General features: G+C 47.9%; 1 protein-coding gene across 1 annotated transcript; it reads left to right on the forward strand.

The window, feature by feature from the left end:
* The first annotated feature begins 5,099 nt into the window (after positions 1-5,099).
* LOC106047486 (uncharacterized) lies at positions 5,100-13,590 on the forward strand. The gene is made up of 9 exons (XM_013198994.3): positions 5,100-6,240; positions 7,110-7,202; positions 7,761-7,865; positions 8,545-8,654; positions 9,583-9,777; positions 10,895-11,057; positions 11,930-12,095; positions 12,244-12,338; positions 12,961-13,590. The coding sequence occupies exons 1-9, from the start codon at positions 5,100-5,102 to the stop codon at positions 13,044-13,046; spliced, it is 2,154 nt and encodes a 717-aa protein (XP_013054448.2). The 3' UTR covers positions 13,047-13,590.
* Positions 13,591-18,952: the final 5,362 nt, after the last annotated feature.

Genomic DNA, 18,952 nt, shown 5'->3' on the forward strand with positions numbered 1-18,952 from the left:
AGGCAATTTGCTTTTTGTTTTTTTTGCAACTGAATTTCAAGTGTGATGACATCAGCCTCTGGGGACTGAGAGGGTGGGGGGAATAGATGAGGAGGGGTGGTTTTTCTGTGCTGAACAGAAGGGAAACCCCTCTGGTTTCAGGAAATAAAAAAAAAAGATTTAGGACAATAACTGACAAAGTTCAAGGAAACTCCTGTCTCCAAAATGCCACAGGTGCCAATGTGTGAAGCAACTGGCTGCAGGCTCCTCCTCCAGAGGAGGACTATAAAACTGGTACTTACCAGGAAATGAGAGGGACAAGAGCATCTTCCCATTGAGCTGAAGTGTCACCAAACCAGGTAATCCAAGCTGCAAAGGGAGAAGCATGGCATTGGTGTTTCTCTTTGATGCTTTTTTTTTTTTTTTTTTTGAAATACATTCACTGTTTTAGCATTTGGCTGAATATTGTCATAATTCTCCTTCTTGTAAATAGCCAGCTCTGTGATGTTGCCTGCCATGTGCTGCCAGTTCACGGAGATGTTAGTGCAGACGTGAAATCTGGGCTGTAGCTTCCAGGAGACATCGGGACCTTCCGTCCCCAAATGGATCTTTGGATTCTGGGGAAATGCCATGGCTTCTTGCTTTGTCCAGTAGTGCATCTCGGACATATTCTGTACAGAATCTCAGCTTGCATTGAAAGCCAGCTTGAATTTTTTTACTAAATACTAGCCAGACCCGTGTTCACTGTGAACGTAGCAATGCATCGCAGGCACCTTTATGCTGTTTTTCACCAGATGAGAGGCAGGGCTGTGATATTTATTCCAGCTGTGTAGTGGTGTTGTGCACTGTTAATCTTGCTGTGTGCTTGTCCAAAAGGCATTGTGTTTCATTCTTTTAACATGCTTATCTTGAGAGACACAGTGTTTTCTCAGAGCTATGTAAACATTGGTTATCACTAATAAGGTAGGGTGGAAAACCAATCACTAAATGCCACTGGGGAATAAGTATCTGAAAATTTAATGTTGTGGTATTTTTATATATATCCAATGGCACGCTAAGCCTTGCTCCAGCCTCCCCTGGGGACAATGTCCATGCACCAGCATATTCCCATTAATATTAGTCAAGGTTAACAAGCACAGGCAGCGGATGTTGGTGCAATGTGGTTGCCCGCAGTGATGTCTGCAAAGCCCAGCTATAGCGACAAGGTTGGGAAGGGGGCTCAGAGGGGAATGGCCTTTTCTGGGGGCAGAGAAGGGGAGTTACTGTGGGCAAGGCAGCAAGCAGAGGACAAGGTGCTCGGAGGCTGCAGCCATGTGGGCAAGGCTCGGAGGCCATGCTGAGGGGAGAAGAGCCATGGCTGAGGGAGGGCCTCGCCAGCCACTTTTGCAAACCTCAGGCTGGAGTACATCAGGGGCAACTGGGAAAAGGAGAGGAGATGGAGGAGGATGGTGGCTGTGGCTTTGCACTCACTGCCCAAGGGATCACCAGGGGCTGCCCCATCCGTTCAGCAAAGCCAGCCCTCTGAATGGGCTGGCAGTGCCCCATCCACCCTCGCGGTTTCCTGGACAGTGGCTGTGCTGGCTGGTGCCCCATGTGTACAAAGAGCCCACACACGGTAGAAAGGGACTTCCCATTTTCTCCTTTGCCTCCACACCACCCTGCATTGCCTGCACCACCTCTACCTCAAGAGCTACACTGCAGGAGTCCTGGTGAAGGACAGCCAAGGAAGGGCTTGGTGGGTACTCCCTCCTTGCTGTGCCGCTCCGAGCAGGGAGCAGAGGTGTTATGCTACCCATTTGCTGTAGTGCATGTGGAGAAGCAGGTCCTTACAAAGTGCTGGGGGCGGCAGCTGTACAAAACAGATAGTGACAGCACTGATGGATGACTTCATCCTAGGGACGAGCAAGGCTTGGGCATACTTAGAACAGAAAACACCTCTGAGTGTTTCCTCATTTCTCCAGGTCTTGGTGCAATGCATTCCTGGTGCTGTTACCACCGAGAGTAATTATTTGGTGTGTCGTTATGTTGCTTGAAGTAGGGGAGGAGGTGATGGACTTTGCCTTGCAGCTGCTGAGCACACGTCTGTGTCCCCAGTGCGTGGGGTGACTGTGTGCAGCGCAGGTCTGCAGCTGTTGCCAGCCCAAAAACCTTTCCTCCCAAGGGAAGCTCCTTCATCGTCCTCCTTTTCCATGTCTTGATCTAAATCCTCTTGCTTCCCTTCCCTTTATACCTCTGTATCCTGTGTATCCTGGCGCTTTTGGGTACTTCTCAGATGTCCTATGAAGGAGGGCACTGCAAGCAGAGGGAAACAGCCCTATTGGTTTTTCCTGTCCACCCTTCCCCAAACCAAGATATCACAGGCTCTAAAACCTCTGCTGTGGTTAATCCTGCAGTAACTGCGAACCAAGTGAGTCTCAGCAAGTAGAAAATCACTCCTGAGAGCTGAGCAACCACCCAGCCAGCCATCTTCCTCCAGAAAACCCATCTCATCCTACCCCAAAGACCAACTCAAAACAGGGGCTTGTAGCAGCGTGCCTAGAAAGTCACTGTCTGAGCTACTTCAGAGCAAAACATCTGGAGGAACTTAATATTGTGGCCCTCCTCCAAGTACAACCATTTAAACCAAACTGCTTGTTTGCATCTGAATGTCATAAAAATCAGTGACAACAGCATGGACTGCACAGGTGTGCTGCTCTAAGGGTGCATCATTTATGAGGGCCTCCTTCAGGTCAGTAATTCATACAGGGGTTTGCTGTTAAAGGAGAGCATTCCTCCTGCAGTGTTGTGGCTTGGTGCAGCTTTCTGAACTGAAAAATCCAACCTTTAGCACAACTAAATAAGTGAATTAATTAGTTGTTCCCCAGACATGGGACATATTACCTTTCCAAATTATTTCATGAGAGTTTAATTTGTTGAATCAGTTCAGAGCTGTTAGGAGTCAGTGCAGCCTGTTTATCCTTCATTCTTGCTTCTTGTCAAAATTGCAACCTTTAAAATAAATACAGAAAAGAGAAACTTTTTTTTGAATGGATCAGAACAATTCAGAGGCCACTGACCTCTTTCCAAAAGAGTATTTGCAAAATAGTGTATGTCTGCCCAGGAATACTGTCTGTTTAAGAGTAGACACTGGGATTTAGGTTCATTAATATTCACAAAGCTATTCCTCCTTTGGGTGGTGCAGAGTCTGCTCCTTCACTCTCCTTCACTTCCCATATCAACAGTAGCTCTGCTTTCCTTTCTTTCCAAAAGGCTTTTTGGAATGTCTGAGCACAGAATACATCACCTTCTCCCTTTCCAGCTCCTTTAGGTCACAAAATGTTCTAAAAATACCAAAATAGCAAGAACATTTCTGTTTTATTTTCTTTTTTGTTTCCTAACAAAAACCTCCAGAGAGCAAGCTCCAGCTCATGGTACCCAAGAGTGCAGAGGAATGGAAATGTGGGGGCTGCTTACAAATAGACGAGTTAATGGTAGAAGTATGAAGGATTTGAAAATAGACTATTTAGTCACTGGGGTTTCAAGAAAGGGATGGAGCTGGAAAATTCCATCTGGAAGGGAGACTGTGTATGTGTGTGCAGTGCCTGCCTGTTTGTCTGTAACAGTGGATAAGAAACGTCCTGGACTGGCTCAAAAATACCTTGTGGGTTTCATATGAATGTTTGTTCATTTGTGTTCGGCTATTCATTCCTCTCCATCTCCAGCAGCCCAGAGAAGAGGAGGCAGGAACCATTACCACCACCTGCAGCGCTTTGGGGCACCTAAACATGTTTTTGCCAGAAATCTTTGTAGCCTAAATAGGTTGTGTGTGTTTTTTCTGGATAGGCCTCCGGAAAGTAGGCACCTAAAGTTCTGCTTTGAATGGAGCCTTTGTCCAGGGAGATGAGGAGGGAGGCTCGGTGGAAACACCTGAGCCTGTCACCAGCTTCTCCCTCTTGGAGCAGGGGCATGGCTCTGGACGCTGGCTGAGCGCCCGAGCCAGAGGAGCTCTGGTCTAGACGCAGACACGCGTGGAGAGACGGTGAGGTTGTGGGGGCAACCGCTGACATCCTTGTTTTGTCTGGAAGGGCCATGGTGAGCACGGCGGGTTTTGCGGCCGTCTTCTACAGCGAGCCGGCCGTGCTGGGCCTCCTTGCGAATGTTGTCAGCGCATTCCTCCTCTGTCTGCAGAACTTCACCACGGCGCACACGGGCCTCGGGCCGCAGGGAGTGCAGGATGTCCTCGCAGGTGGGTGACGACAACGCTCGGGGGGACACCTGGGCCCCTGGTCTTGGTGAACATCCCCCAGGAGCACCAGCAGGACAGAGTTTTTAGGAGTCATCCCCCTGGGCCAGTAGACAGCCGTGGAGGACAGGTGAAGAAACGTGAGGTTTCTCCAGTGTACAGAAGGCCTGTGTGCTGCCTGGGAGAGCTGCTCCTCCTTCCCCAGAAACCCTGACAGGAATCTGCTCCAAACCCTTCATGTGCCATTCCCCTACAGTGGAACAAGGGTCTCAGAGCCCCTGCCACCACTAGAAGAAGGCTGGAGGACAAGAAACAGGCTTAGGGAGCCTCTCCCAGGGGCAGGGTGGAAGACTGGTGCTCCTGGACCCCCTTATCCTGCTGAGCATACCAAGGGCCTCATGGGCCACACACCGAGGCTCAGCACAGGAGTTTGTCATTAAGGTGGGAGCAGAGGGGAAGGCAGAGTCTGCAGGGTCATAAGAAGGCTGTGGGGCCTGTGGTGGGACGCCCCCCAGAGCCTGGAGATGCAGCACTCCTTCCTGCAAGCCGAGCCTTCCTTTCTGATGTCTTGCTGTGTCTCCCAGGTGTCCACCTCATCCTGATCGGAGGTTTTGTCCAGCTCCTGGCAGGATTTCTTGCCTTCAGGAAGTACGACCACCTTGGAGGCGCAGCCTTTCTCACCTTCTCTGCTCTGTGGAGCAGCTATGGGGCCACACGCATCATCTCAGCCGCGTATCCCCCCTTGCAGAACACAACGCTGCCCTCGGGGAATGCCAGCCACCTCCTGCCTGCTGGCACGACCCTCACCTCCACCAGCCAAAGTGCTGTGGCAGGGCTGGTGGCCTACATTTCCATTTCCTTTATCCTCTCCTTCTGCTCAGCCACAGTGAACTACATCATGCCCTTCATATTTGGGGCCATCGCCCTTGCCCTGGTGTTTGAAGCCGTTGCACTGTTTGGCCAGTGGGCCCTGGTAGTGTCAGGGGTCATTGAGCTTGTCATTGTCCTCTGTGGGCTTTATGGTGCGGTGGCCCTCCTGCTGAAGGGCATCACACAACGGTACATCCTTCCAGGCTTTGGGCATCCCCTCTTCAATGTCTTGCTACTGGGGTCAGCACAGAAGAGCTCTTCCAAGGCCATTGGGGAAGAGAAGAAAAAGAACACAAAGTATGCCGAGCCAATGGCCCTAGGCAACATCTGTGATACTGTCTCTCCTTTTATATTTGCATTTTACTCCTTCGGGTACATGAAGACCTTCTGTGTTGGAGCAGCATGGATTTCCATCATCTCCAGCTGCCAACTGCTGTCCAGCTTCTACAGCTACCTGAGAGGTGATGTCTACTACACCACCAAGTTTGGTGTCCACAGCCTCTACTGGCTGGTGATGTCTTGGGAAGAGTTCATACTCACTGTCCTCCTTGGGCCAGGCAAGGCTCAGGAGAGCAGGCTGGGAATGTTTGGAGGGTGGTTCTTCTTGGCTGTTGCCTGCATGCTTTTTCTGATGTCAACCCACAAAGATACCCTGGAGATGTTGCAAAATGCCTCTTTCATCATCCTCATGTCCGCCTCCATCCATCAGATCCCAGTGCCAGGTGCTTACCTGTTCCTCGGGGCTGCCTGCAGCCTCTGCACTGCTCTCTCGTTGTACGCCACTTTTGCCAGCCTTATCAACTCCATCGGGGAGAAGGCTCTGATTCCAATTGGCTCCCAAGCTATGTCCAGCTCAGCTCTTCAAACCACACTGATGGCTGCCAAAAGCTGCTTCACAAGGTCCAAGAACTTGCCAAGCAGCACCAGAGCCGAAGTGCCAGATGCCTTGTTCTACATCTGCAATGGCCTGGCAGCAATCTCTGCCATCCAGGCTACTTTCAGTGACCCCGACAGACAGCAACTCTCCATACCTTCCGTGCTCATCCCAGGAGCCATAATGCAGCTGTATGTCTGCAGGATCCAGGTGCAAGGAGGCAGAAGGTTTGGTTGCATTCTCCCGTTCTGCTATGCTGCCTTTTGGGGAGCATGGACCTGGCTTCGGTTTGCAGGTAACACAATGTCAGGCTTTTGCTTTTTCCAAAACTAAGGGGTGTTTTAGGAAATTGCTGATTGCTTTCTTCAATGTAGTTCCTTCTCCCAGAAGATTCACTGATAACAAGATTAACAATATTCCTCCTTGTAAAGAATATGCAAAAAAAAAAAAAAAAAAAAGAAAGAATGGTCAAACATCCTGGCTTGCACTCACGTAATTGACTGCCATTGCTGCAGTCTCTTGATGCTCTGACAGCTGCAGGAGTCTAAGTTGTGTTTTTGACTCCAATGGAGGTAAGGTTTTCCCTGCTCAACAGTTTTGAGGCAGCAGTCAGACTGTCCCAGGATAGTTATTTCAGAATGACAGATCAGTAGACGCTTCTGAGGTGGCAGAAGACACCAGGTTCTGGATTTACATTTCAGAAGCCAGTAGTAATTCATCTTAATTGGTTGTAGCCCTGGAAGGAGATCTCAGAACGACAAGTTTGTCTTTAAGAAGCCCTATTCAGCTCCATGTGAGCAGTGTGTTCATATGAAATCCAAGCCAGGTCCTATTAAAATGAGCACCAGTGGGGAAAGTTAAAGCTGTTGCCTAAGAGGTATGTCAGGAAGCTATTAGTCTTTTCAGCCAGACTTTGATGTCGTTTACAAGCTGGAAGTAAAATCATCAGTTTTTAAGATAGCCATCACCAGTTCCTCAGTTAATACCTCAAGCGGTTTGTACTGCTGATGTGATGGGTTTCAATGTTCAGTGCAGTAGGTTGTTTTCGTAGCAGTCACCATCAGTTAATACAAATTGTAGTCATTCAAACTGCACCTATGTCGTTCTTCTGTTACACTGCACTTAATGGTTTGCTCACATCCAAATCTGCTGGTCCTGTTTCAGGCCACTTGATGAACATTGGTGCGGGGAACAGTGAAGGATTCACTGCTGGTGCAATTGCCTTTTTGGTGCTCAATGCTTTTTTAATGATTTTAGGTAAGTCTCAGTACCGTGGGTGATTGGTTATTGAGGGGTATTTGGGGCCAGGTCATTAATCTCACCTGTGGCTGCTCTGTGGTGGAGATGCACAAGTGAGGGAGTCTCAGCTCTCTCTGTCACTCCAATTAGGAAAGAACTGAAATGTTTTGCCCACAGTCAGTAACAGAAGCTGAGCTGGGCTTAGAAGAAGCAGTCATAAGGGAAAGGAAGAACATTTCAAAGAAAATAAACGGTTCAAATAAGGTGAAACTGTTAGACGGACTGGGCCACTGGCATACATCCACAGTCACCCTCCAGCCCAGCTGCTGTAAATCACAATCTTCTTGGCTGCCCGAGAAGTGTTTTCCATGTGAGCACAGCGTACTGGCAGATGAAGGGCTTGGCAGTTTGTCTCCTGAAAGCCAAGGGCTAACTAAACCACAGTCATATCTCTGTGAACACGGAAGACAGACCATGTACAATTAAGTTGATTTATGAGCTCTTCTGTGGTTTCACATACATTTTTACAGGTCTTTCTCTGATGTGGGTTCCTCTTGTTTATATTTCTTTCCACAGCTTCCTCTTTAAACGTTGTGCTTCTCTGCATGACTGCTGCAATGGAGCTCTTGGCCATTTGTTTTCTGCTCTTTACATTGGAGAACCTCCCTCTGCCATTTGAAAGTGAGTTGTAGCTGAACATTGTCCTCAAACCTTCACCCAAAGGGTGCAGGGAGTGGGTCTCTGGCTGGTTGGGGAGCAATATTCTGCGCAAGCTCTGTATGGTAAAAAGCAAGCAAAAAAATTGAGTCATCTTTCCCTAGAAGACTGGTGTGTGTGCAAGCTACAGATGCTGAGCCTTTTGGCTCTCTGGCTGCAGGAGGAAATGTTGCCTTATACTATCCCCAGGTCCTTGAGCTTCCTAATAAACATCTAGTTATGGCCGATACTGCTGGATCAAGATGACCTCCTGAGGTTCTGTACAGCCCTACTTTCTAGTAGTTGTTCAGTGAGCCAAGACTTGGAGTGATCTAAATATGCCACCAGTATGAATTTCTGTTTAAATTCTGGCTTTGTAGCAAGTGAGAGTTTGATTTGTAATTATACACAGTACTTTAGCAAAATGCTTTTTAAAGGCTTTTCTAACAGGGGAAAAAAAGAAAAAAAAAAAAGGGAAAAAAAGTCAGGTAGGCCAGTGTGGAAATGCCTTGAATTTTTAGACCCACAAATGTGCTGGGCTGTAAACGTTGTGTGACAGGAAAGGCTGAGGTAAGTTTGCAATTCTGGGAAGACATGAGACACAAAAGAAAATAAAACTTTGCCAGCACCCTTCCTTCCTTTGACCCTCTGGTTTTATTTTCAGTTGTGATGTTAAGCATCTTCAGCATCATCTGCTTCTATGGAGCAACAGCATCCCTGGCAAATAGCATGTTTGGGAAGGATCTCATGATGATGGGGCCCCCTCTGTTCACAGTAAGAGATGTTTTGTGCAATGGTGTCACTTCCCTGTTCAGAGGGATACCCTAGGGTCTTCAGTCTCACCTAGGGGAGTTCAAATTTCCATCTCCCTTCCTTTGTGCCATTTGAAATCCCTGTCACAGCGTTGCTGTAGGGAGCTATGAGCTGAAAACAAGTGACCTTCCATTATGAATAATGTGCTGAAAACTTGGGGAAAAGGCAGGGACATTTACAAAACTCCCACCTCACTCCAAAATGCCCTTCCATCTCTTTGTTCAGGTGGAATTAGCTATCTCCAATCCATGAATTGCTGACAGGATGAAGTTTTAATGGTCATAATCTTGGGGGCAGGGGAGCAAAGAGTTGGAATTTGCCCAGACTGGACAGCAAGAGCTCCCCTCTCCACCTGATAACTTTAAACTTTTCCTGCTGCCTTCTACATCTGACCAAGGGAGATCCATCTAACTGGGTTGATTGATCTGACAGCTCCAATTCCTCCTGCAGTGGAACATTTTCATTAAATTACTGCTCCTAACTACAGAGAGTCATGAAAAAGCACTTTGCAACCTGATCTCACTCAAGTTCCTCTGGATTTAGGATTTCCTAGCAGTTTCCTTAGGTCACTGTGGAGGGCAGTTACCTCTCCAGAAAGTAGTCACCATGCTTGGTGGGATTCATCTCCTGTAACTGTAGGCATCATGGTTCAAATGTCTGCACCTGAACTAGGTGCTTTTTTGACTCTTTTATTCCTGGAGCAGAAGTAATTGCTTCTGAAAAGTAATTAATATAATCTCCTTCAGGTGAAGCTTGCCTTGAAGTGCCACATCTGTCCTTTGACTAGCAAGGGAAATAGCTGCGTTCAGGCAGACCAGGTCTTACCCTGAGACTTTTATGTTTGCTTATTCCCACTCTAATGGATTTGTTGCCTCCTGATTACCACCAGGCTGAGAGCTCTAAGAAGGACACCGAAGGTCCTCCACCCTGCATCTGCCCCAAGTCTCACTGTACAAGTGGCCTGAGGGCCATTGCTGACTTGCTGAACACAGGGGCGGTGTGTGGGGTCCCGACAGACACCGTGTATGCTTTGGCAGCCTCCTGCAGACACCCTCAAGCCATTGAGAAGGTCTACAGAATCAAGGTGTGAATACAAGACTGTCATCTTGTTATTTGGATCCTGCTAGCATCCCATAGATGAGTTATGTACTCAGGTAGAAATGGAAGCCGCCTTGTTTCAGGTTGTCCTGGCTCAGAGCCGAGCAGAAAGAGTCTAGGAGGAGCCTCAAGAAAAGGTCAGGGACCATTTTCTGAGCTGAGCAACCTGGGGAAAAGCACTGGCTGCTCTGGGCGTGTAGAACTGGGAATTAGCTACTTGTGCTTCACTGAGGGAGTAAAGCAAAAACCCAAACTGGAACAGCCCTGATACGTGTCAGAAGTGGGTCCAAACTGATATTTGTCCTCTCTGCCTTAGGAAGTGCTGAATCAGAATCCCAGCTCTAAACCTGCCCAGACTTTTGGAGACATTCAGTGCTGGAATCAGACCCGAAGTTTGCACCTTAAATACATCTTTTGCAGCCTGGCCCTGTCTGTTCTCCATGAGGCAATTTCCTGGCTAGCCTGGAGAAATAAGCATAACAGACTATCTCAGCTGGCACTTAGTGTGAACATCAGTAACAAAGGCAGTCTTTTCTGTCCTGCTTTGGTGCCAATGCTAACCTTCCCTGTCAGTGAGAGAATATAAACAGAATGTAAATACATGCCCCGTTCCTTAGTCATTTGGCCCTGCTGGAAATGATGTCAGTTGAGGACTGAAATGACACTGTTTTATGAGCTCTTTTATTTTCCTCCATATCACTTCTCGCTTTATAACAAGCTTATGTCAAAGCACCAAAGAGCTGAAGAAGCGGTCACACAGATATTGGTTTCAGGGGGTTAGACTCCCCTTCCATTATCCTCTTGTGAATTGGTGGTTTTTCTCTTGATTTGTACCAGTCTAAGTTAGAAGAAAATCAAGCCCCTGGTGTAAAAGACATTAAAGACACTGATAATGAGCAGAGCATTGCCTGCCTGGGTTGGTTCTGTCTGAAGCAGGGGATTTGGATGCATCCTCCCAAGCTCTTGCTTGCTTGGAGCTCATGGTCCCTGGGAAGTACACAGACTAGGACTCCAGTGGGTTTAGATCTTCTCAATGCAGACTTGCTCTCTTCATCTCGTTTTATCCTTCATTTCATCCTGTTTTTATTTTCTTTTTTTTGTAGGACAGGCCTCAAGAGAAGCCCATCTGCATCTTTATTTCAAACCTGGACCAGTTGCGAGCAGCTGCTCCTCCCATCAGCCCGCTGCTTTGGGAATTCATGGAAAATGTTTACCCTGGTGGCATTGGCTGCATTATCAAGAAAGGAGAGTGGCTAAAGAAGTTAGGTAAGGAGAACAGGACATCCCTTCTCTCCTTCTTTCATGTTTTCAGCATAGCAGGCATGAAATCCTTTGGGATGTCAAGGGGGAGAGCTTCTGTTCATTTTATTCTGAGAAAGCATCTTTGGAGCTCTTACATGTCTTAGCAAAATGTTTAGAAGAGGGTGTAAAGGAGCTGGAATGACTCATAAACAGCGTGAGACAGCATGATGATCTCTTTAACCCAGTCAGACTCAAAGCAAGGGAGGCTCATCAGCCTGGGAGGGTCACATCGTGCGAGCCCGTAGCTGTTAGCTAGGAATGAGCAAGCCCTGGGTGGAGGATCAAAAAGAGATGAGCGGTCCAGGAAGGGGAGAGGTTCCTAGGGTACCTTGTTGCTTCTCCCTTCCTACCATATGGACCAAGACAAAACGCTGTAAACAGCAGTATGGTTCACACGCAGACCTGGTTTCTGGGAATCAATGGAAATATTAAAGACTGAAGAAATCAATGTAAATACTAAAGACCGAAGAAACAGTAGGAGTTATGCATGCCTAACTGGCAGAATGTGTGGCAGAGAATGGGGAGGCTGGGCACCTATCACAAAGAGTTTGACTCTGTGATCCAGGTAGATCCTTTATCTGTGAAAACAGCTATGCCGATCTCCAGCCACTAAGGTTGTGAGATTTTTCCTGTTTGCCTCTGACTACTCAGTCCCCAAATCTTACATCTGCTCTCATGGATTTCTAATCAAACATGCTGCCTTTCTGAAGCTATGCAAAGAGACTTGCCATTTTATTTGGGGTATGGAGCAGGGACACTTGCAAGGAAAGCTTGAGGTCTTCCTCTGATGCTGTGTCAAGCAAACCTCTTCCAACAACCCCTGTCTGTCTTTCAAGGGGTTGGAGAAGGCTACAGCAGGGTGGGAACTCAAGACAGTATAATGATCAGAGTTCCTGACCTGACTGTCCTGGTGCACCTCATCGACATGACGGGACCCTTGGCAATCACATCTGCTAATCCTAGTGGAGAGGTTGACAGCACCCATCATGACATGGTCATCTCGTGAGTACCCTGTTCACTGCATTTCTATAGCCCCGAAAACTACCCATCAGGTGGGCGGCCATCATGATTTGATGCCCCGTGTAGAGGGGAACTTCAGCACCAGGTAATATGAAGTACTGTGTAGCTTTGTTTCTTCTTCTCCCTACAGGCGTCTTGGCCATAAGCTGGAGGGTGTTCTCTGTGATGGAGATTCTGATGAGGTGGTGGCATCAACTGTGGTCAACTGCACAAAGATTGATGAAAGTGAGTGTTAGAACCACCCTTCCGGTGGCATTTTCCTGGGTTGTTTCCATTCATTTCAATAGCACCAATCTGGCAGCACAGTGTGCTCAAAGACTAACAGTTCTTGAGTGCCTGGGCATTTACAAACACGTTGCTGGAGAGAAACAAATAAAAGGTGTCCTTGGAGGACCTCTGTGTTGACAGAGAATGAAGCAGTGAGGAGAAACAAGGTTGTGCAAGCAAAATTTGCTTTATAAGACCAAAATGCTTCAAGTGAGAGGGTGGATGCTTCTGAAAGGAAGTGTGTATGTTCCTTGTAGACCACCAGAATGAAGGTAGAGATAAAGGAGTTCATCTACAGTGATGGAATAGCACAAGTTGTTAGCTGTCTCTGGGTTGTCATCTGAGTGGGATTCTCTAGTGGAAAACTAAACTCTTGAGCACAGTGCCCTGCCAGTGTTGGTAGATGTTGCTTCCTGCCAAATTCCCAGTGGTCTTGTTACGCAGCTTTATTATCTGGGGGCACTGAGCATCTGGATGTTTTTACTGGTTCAACATGTCCCTTTATGTTGGAACATAATCCCCATCCCTTTCTTTCCCCCTTTGGGGATTATCCTAACTTTCTCATTCTTGCTCCGGGAAGGTGGCATCACCATCATAAGAGAAGGCTGCATACCTGCAGGCAAGGTGATGCAGATATTTGAAAGAGTGAAGAACAGAGTGGTCTGAAACTGAAGAAAACCTTTCTGAGTGAAAGAACGGCATCTGCTCTCACAAAAAGACATGAGGCAACCTATGGCCTGCTGGAGCACTTGGCCTCGTGAAAGCCATACCTTCTCTAATCAAGCACTTACCTCCTTGGGAAACAGCAGCACTTTCTCACCCAGGGAGCACTTTCTCTCCTGGGAGCCTTTTGCGGCTTTTATTGTTTATCTCCAGTAAGTGCCTGAAACCGCCAGGAAAGCTGCCCACAGAGTGCCAGCAGGATCAGGAGCTGATGCTTTATTGCAGGAATTCCCTGAGTGCCCGTGTTTCCTAAGTGCCTCGAACTGTGGACTCCATGCCTGCTTTTATACAACCTTCCACACACAACACTCAGATCTGTGTATTTTAAACAGCTAAGTTTCACTAAATAAATCCACTTTTTGGAACGTAAGGAAAAGGCTTTGAGTTTCATTTGATTTCCACCAAGCTACTCATCCTCCAAAAATCACAAGGCTCCAAGGCTAAGCCCTAGGGGAAGGAATAAATATTGGAAGGCGCAACCCTGACAGAGGGCTTGCAGCAAGTAGTTGACCCCTTGTCCTTCTCCAGCATCCTCACAGCCACTCCCTGCTTGGACCAGGGGAGTTCCCAGCTGGTCTCGGGGTGCCCAGCAGCCTCCTTGCAGAAAGCAGAGGCTGATGTGGGCCCGTGGCAAATGAAGTCCAGGGGAGAGTCAGGGACGAGGGGAATTTGTTCTTAATAAAGACAAACCTCCACTAAGGAAACAATGAGCTAGGGCTCAAAGGCAAGAGGCTGGCTTCAAAACAGTCAGATGTGCAATGCAGATTTGGAGTTTTTTTGTAATGTTTTCCCCTGTACCAGAGGTGGTGTCCAAGTGGCAGATCCCTGCCAGTTCCCTGCAGTTGTTCCTTCTCCTCCCTCCTGCTCTGGGCAGGGAGACTGCTCCCTGGGCACTGACACACCACCACCTCCTACCACCTGAGGGACAAGCCCCTTTCCAGCTCTTCTTTACCACAGCTCTGCAGCGTCTTTCTCTCCTGCTCGTGGCCTTCCCCCTCGAGCCACATCCCTCTGCATGCCCAAGTTCCCTCCCAGCTCACCCGATACTGTTCCACGACCTGAGCAGCCAAACCTGGTGGAGCTTTTGGGGCTGGATTCTTCCCACACTTCACTGCAAACATGTAAACACTGACTCCAGTCTTGACTGTGTTCAGCTTGCTTTGGCAAAGGGGTTGTTGTCCATCCGACCCTGCTCGAGATGCAGCCTGCTATTTAGCCTGCGCTATTTAAGTCACCATAAATAGCAGCTTTGGCTCTGGCTCCAGGTGTCAGAGATTGTTTCACTGGAGCAGCTCCCCTGACTCCTGATTAAAAGTCCTTGGCACCTGTTCCTCAGGCCTGAACACAGCCTCCCCTTCACGCTGCAGCCTTCTGACCCTGCCAGCCCATCGGCACCCTGCGCGGGGGCACTCGCTGTTGGGGCACCACGGGGCATTCCCAGCCTCCTGTGGCTTGCCAACCCGTGCCAGCTTCTGCAAGCAGAGTGAAGTCATGCCCTCCTCCCTGCACATACCGGGAGACGGCTAAACAAGCCTCGCACACCCTGTACCGTTCCCTCACACACCAGCAGGTATCCTGCCCTGGTGGCAGCCATGTGAGCAGTCCATGTGTCACCCCCTCTCCCCGGGGCAAGAGTCTCCTGGGGCAGGAACCTCCCTTCTGCCCCGTGCTCCTCTCCAGCACCCCGTGCACCTCCTGGCATGGGTCGGCTGGAGCTGCACCCACGCTGGAAAACCAGTGGCACCAGGGCGAGGAAGCGTGGACCAGCTGGGAGGGGAGCAGGAAAGAGGAGGCTGGGAGAACTGAGCCGAAACCCTGAGGATTTCTGGGGAAGTTGTAAAATACCATCATCCTCCCTGGCCCTGACCCAAAAAGGCACACAGCAAAGCCGCTGCTAAGTCTGTGCAATAAAATCCTGCTGCTTTGCGGGGACAGAGTCTCCCCCGGTTCCTGTGCTCGCAGTATATTTGCATCCCAGCTGCGGGTGCTGCCACAGAATATTTAGCTTAAATGTACAGATAAATGAAGGAGGTAATTACATTAGGCAAATGGGGAGAGGAGGCTGCTGCTAACGACTGGCTAGGAGTGTGGTGCAAAGAGCTGTTAACCTTCTGCAAGCCCCAGTACTTCAAATCACTGAATAAATGAAGTTAAGTGCCAGCTGAGGTCCACCACTATCCGGCAGAGGCTTAACTTCAAGCATGCGGTGAAGTCCCACAACATGGGGTTTCTCTCATGTCTTAATGCTTGAAAAAACTACTCGACCTTTACAAGCAAAGGAAGTTTTCAACATGGGCTATAAATCGCTGGAACAACAACAACAAAAACAAAAAACAGGTCCCTTCTTGGCTTGTCACCTCTGTCATGTCTACATTAGACTCTCACCATACCGGTGGCACAGGACTGAAAGTGTCCGTAGCATTTCAGCTCATGGGAAGGATGTGTGGTTCCTCACCTGCTGTCATCAGTGCAACAGACAGCCCAGGATTTGGTAAATCGAGGCAACATTTTGCCAGTGGTTTTCTGGGGTGTTATATGTGAACATTTTTTCGGTAGCAGTAGCAGCTCTCATCTTGCATTGCTGCTATCTGGCAGGTAAATCAAGACTGGAATGTCTCAGCCCTTGAGAAAAGCACCTGACAGCATTGTAGTGGTGGGAAAATTCCTTAAAATAGGAACTGTTTTGCAACTTCAGGGCGATGGACAAATCGACAGTTTAGGTTATAAAGGGGGCAAGATAAGAACACCGCAGCGGCATGCTTTCTGCTGATGGCAGACAAAGATGGCAAGAGTGTTGCAAAGATCCAGGATGAAAGGCTCTTAAAAAAATTCCTTGTTTGTTTAGGTTGCTTTCCCCTCAAAACAACACTTAACCCTTCAAAGTCCACCAGATGGGTTCAGATCTCTGGGAGAGGCTCATTGTGGGACTTAAGGCAGGACTAGACTTTAGGTTGTGTTTAGGTCCATACAGAAATGGTCTAGCCTGAAACCCACAAGCCTAATGGTGGCTTGAGTTTGGAATATGAACCCAGTCTACCTCATACCAACTAGATACCTCTTTCCATCTCATGGGGCATAAACCCACTGAAGACTTCAGTATTTCCTCTCCCAATCACACTTCGGAGATGTCCAAAGTGCCTGCACCAGCTATAGAGGAATCCAAAAGTATCTATTTTCCCAAATAATACTTCATTTATGTGTCTATGCTGGGGAAACTTGCCCTCTTGGCTTCAGATGTTGGCTTTGTTTCAGGGAGAAATTCAGTGGTATTTCATTGGAAACATGCAAAACCAAAGGATTACTTCTCATCAGACAAGAATGTAATCAATAAATGGCACTGTATTGTGAAAGCCATAAATGTAAAGACAAGGAAATCTCTATTTATTGAGTTTTTACTGCTTACTAAATAAGGAAGGAAACAAATGAAGTTACAGGAAAAAAATCCTTCACCAGAATCTGGGTTTACCTCAACAGTCACATTCTCAGAAGTAGTCTGTTGACTCAGGAGAAGTTAGGGTAAAGAGGTATTTGCACTGCACCTGTTTTCCAGTATCACTTAAGGCACAACAGAAGGCAATGTTTTCAGCACAATAACCTGCACGATGTCTTCCGTCTTTGCTGAGTTTGTGCTGGGAATAAGCATGGTTATCTCTGCAGCAAACAAGGAAATACTTTGTTTTCTCAGTGTTGTCCTGGTGCTGCTAAATAGAGGAGTACTGTTTCTTTCTCAAAACAGATGGGGGAAAATCCCCATTATATTATCATCATGATTAAGCTTTTTTGATAAAATGCTGTGAATCACGGTATTTTGCAGTATTATCAGCTTTATGCGGTTTTAGCCATGATTTATCACAATTCTCCTATTGACAAGCAAATGTGTTGTTCCATAACCTCCAGTGATTTGGGTCAGAAATGTCCGTTTGGGTGTGCAAGACCAGGGGAATATAGGAGCTGTAAAACTAAAATTGGCTGAAGATGTGTCTGGCTTGAGAGCCTCACGCCCAGGAGATACCCTCAAGAACCACAGAAGAAAAAGCCCAGATTTTCCAGACCATGAAGTTGTCTGCTTCAAGTGTATTCCCAATAGGAAAAACTTGAGCAGATGTGGTGGGATCCTGCCCAATGCAGCAGCTGTCGGGTGTCCATAGATCTTTCATGGCTTGGGTTAATGCATCTGGTTGTCTACTCTACCACTTTACCCAGACATAAAACTGAATTTCTCACTGTGCTCTGAGCAGCTACCATGACAAGTGAGTCTGGAAAATGGCTTTTAGTAAGCAACCCAGGTGGCTGAGCAGCACCATGTCCCGACTCCATGCATGTACCCAGTCTTTGTTTCCCATAAATTTGGCACAAGTACTTGGCAAGTGGCAGCAACTGTTGTGTGGTTGTGTGCACACAATTCTTCTCAGGGACTCAAAGCAAACTCCCCAAGCCTGGAGCACTCCTGCCAGCATTTCTACATGCTTAGAGGGAAACAAATACACCACCCTTAGATCAACAACGGGAGCTGTCAATTCCTTTATTCAGGCTCTCTAAACACAGGGTCCTTTCATTAAGGCTATTGCTAACGTTTAATGCCTCTTGCTGTGTTTTCCATTATGAGATGCTCTATATTGCTGAAGGCTCATTTCCAGTTGGGAGCTGGCAATGAGCAATGAGGCCTTTGGTTTCCAGCTGAGCCAGGGGTACTGGATGTAAACCATGTCATGTTTGCCCCTAATGGAGAGATAGGTCTCTTCGTTCTGCCCCACTTCTCACCCTAGTGTTTGCTCAGCAGTTAGCTGAGCCCCAGCAAAATGGTTTTCAAGGCCAGGACACCAGTTCTGGCAGAGAAGAGCAGCCCACGTGTGTGTGCATTCAGACAAGAGGGGGAAAAGAGTTGTAGAGACAGGCACAGGAGTGGAAGTTTTAGGCAAGGAGCAGAAAGTCCGCCCATGTTTTATTAAAAGAAACATGGTGAAAAATATTTTTGCAAAACTGAATGTCACATCATCAAGGAAGCAAACTGCACTAAATGTCACTGGTGGTGAAGGGCATCACGTCTCTGTTCCAGCCCAGATGCTGACATGGGGAGGACGCTGTGACCCAGGAGTTGGTTCCTTCATTCCCGGAGCTGACCTATGTACTAAGTTGTCCTGTCTGGTTTCAGTTCTGCTCAGTCCCCACTCTTCTCCTTCCTTCTTCATCTTGTGGTTTTCCCTTTTTTTTTCCCCACCGTTTGATCATTTCATGTTATCTCTCAAACATTTTTATGAACCAGGAAGAAGCATTTTCCTGGGGTGATAGGCCTGTGACTATGCATTTTATCAGGGAACGTTCTGAATATAATTTTGTGCGGAGCAGCAGGAAAAAAATAGCTCTCTTAGCATTTGTTGTGCCCACGCACGCACCACTGCCTGTTACCTTTCCCCTAGAAATGTGGTAGGGCTCTCTTCCTCCATACACAGGATGAATTGTACTGTTTCGGACAAAGCACCTCCAAAAAGTTCAGAAAGTCACCAAAACCTGCGGCATCACAGACAGGGCAAGCTCAAAGGATCCAAAAGGTTCAATGGATCCAGCAGCTGCTGTGTGAGGCCGGTCTTCAGTTACAGAGCCCCTCAAAGCTGCCTTGCTTCGTGTCAGATATTTGGCTATGAAGAGGGACAGATGCGGGGCTTCAGCTTCCTTTTGACCCACTCTTTATTGTGTCTCCTTGGAGCTTGGAAGTGAGATGGAGCAGGCAACATGAGTAGTGGTTCTGGATGTCTGCAGAAACCCCACCTCAGCTCCTCCTGTCGCCAAGGAGAGTCGAGCCCATGTCCTGTGTCCCAGTGGACACGGGCATTGCTGCCTATGGGATTTGG

The sequence above is a fragment of the Anser cygnoides genome, chromosome 13 (genome assembly GCF_040182565.1).
Source record: "Anser cygnoides isolate HZ-2024a breed goose chromosome 13, Taihu_goose_T2T_genome, whole genome shotgun sequence".
Classification (NCBI taxonomy): domain Eukaryota; kingdom Metazoa; phylum Chordata; class Aves; order Anseriformes; family Anatidae; genus Anser; species Anser cygnoides.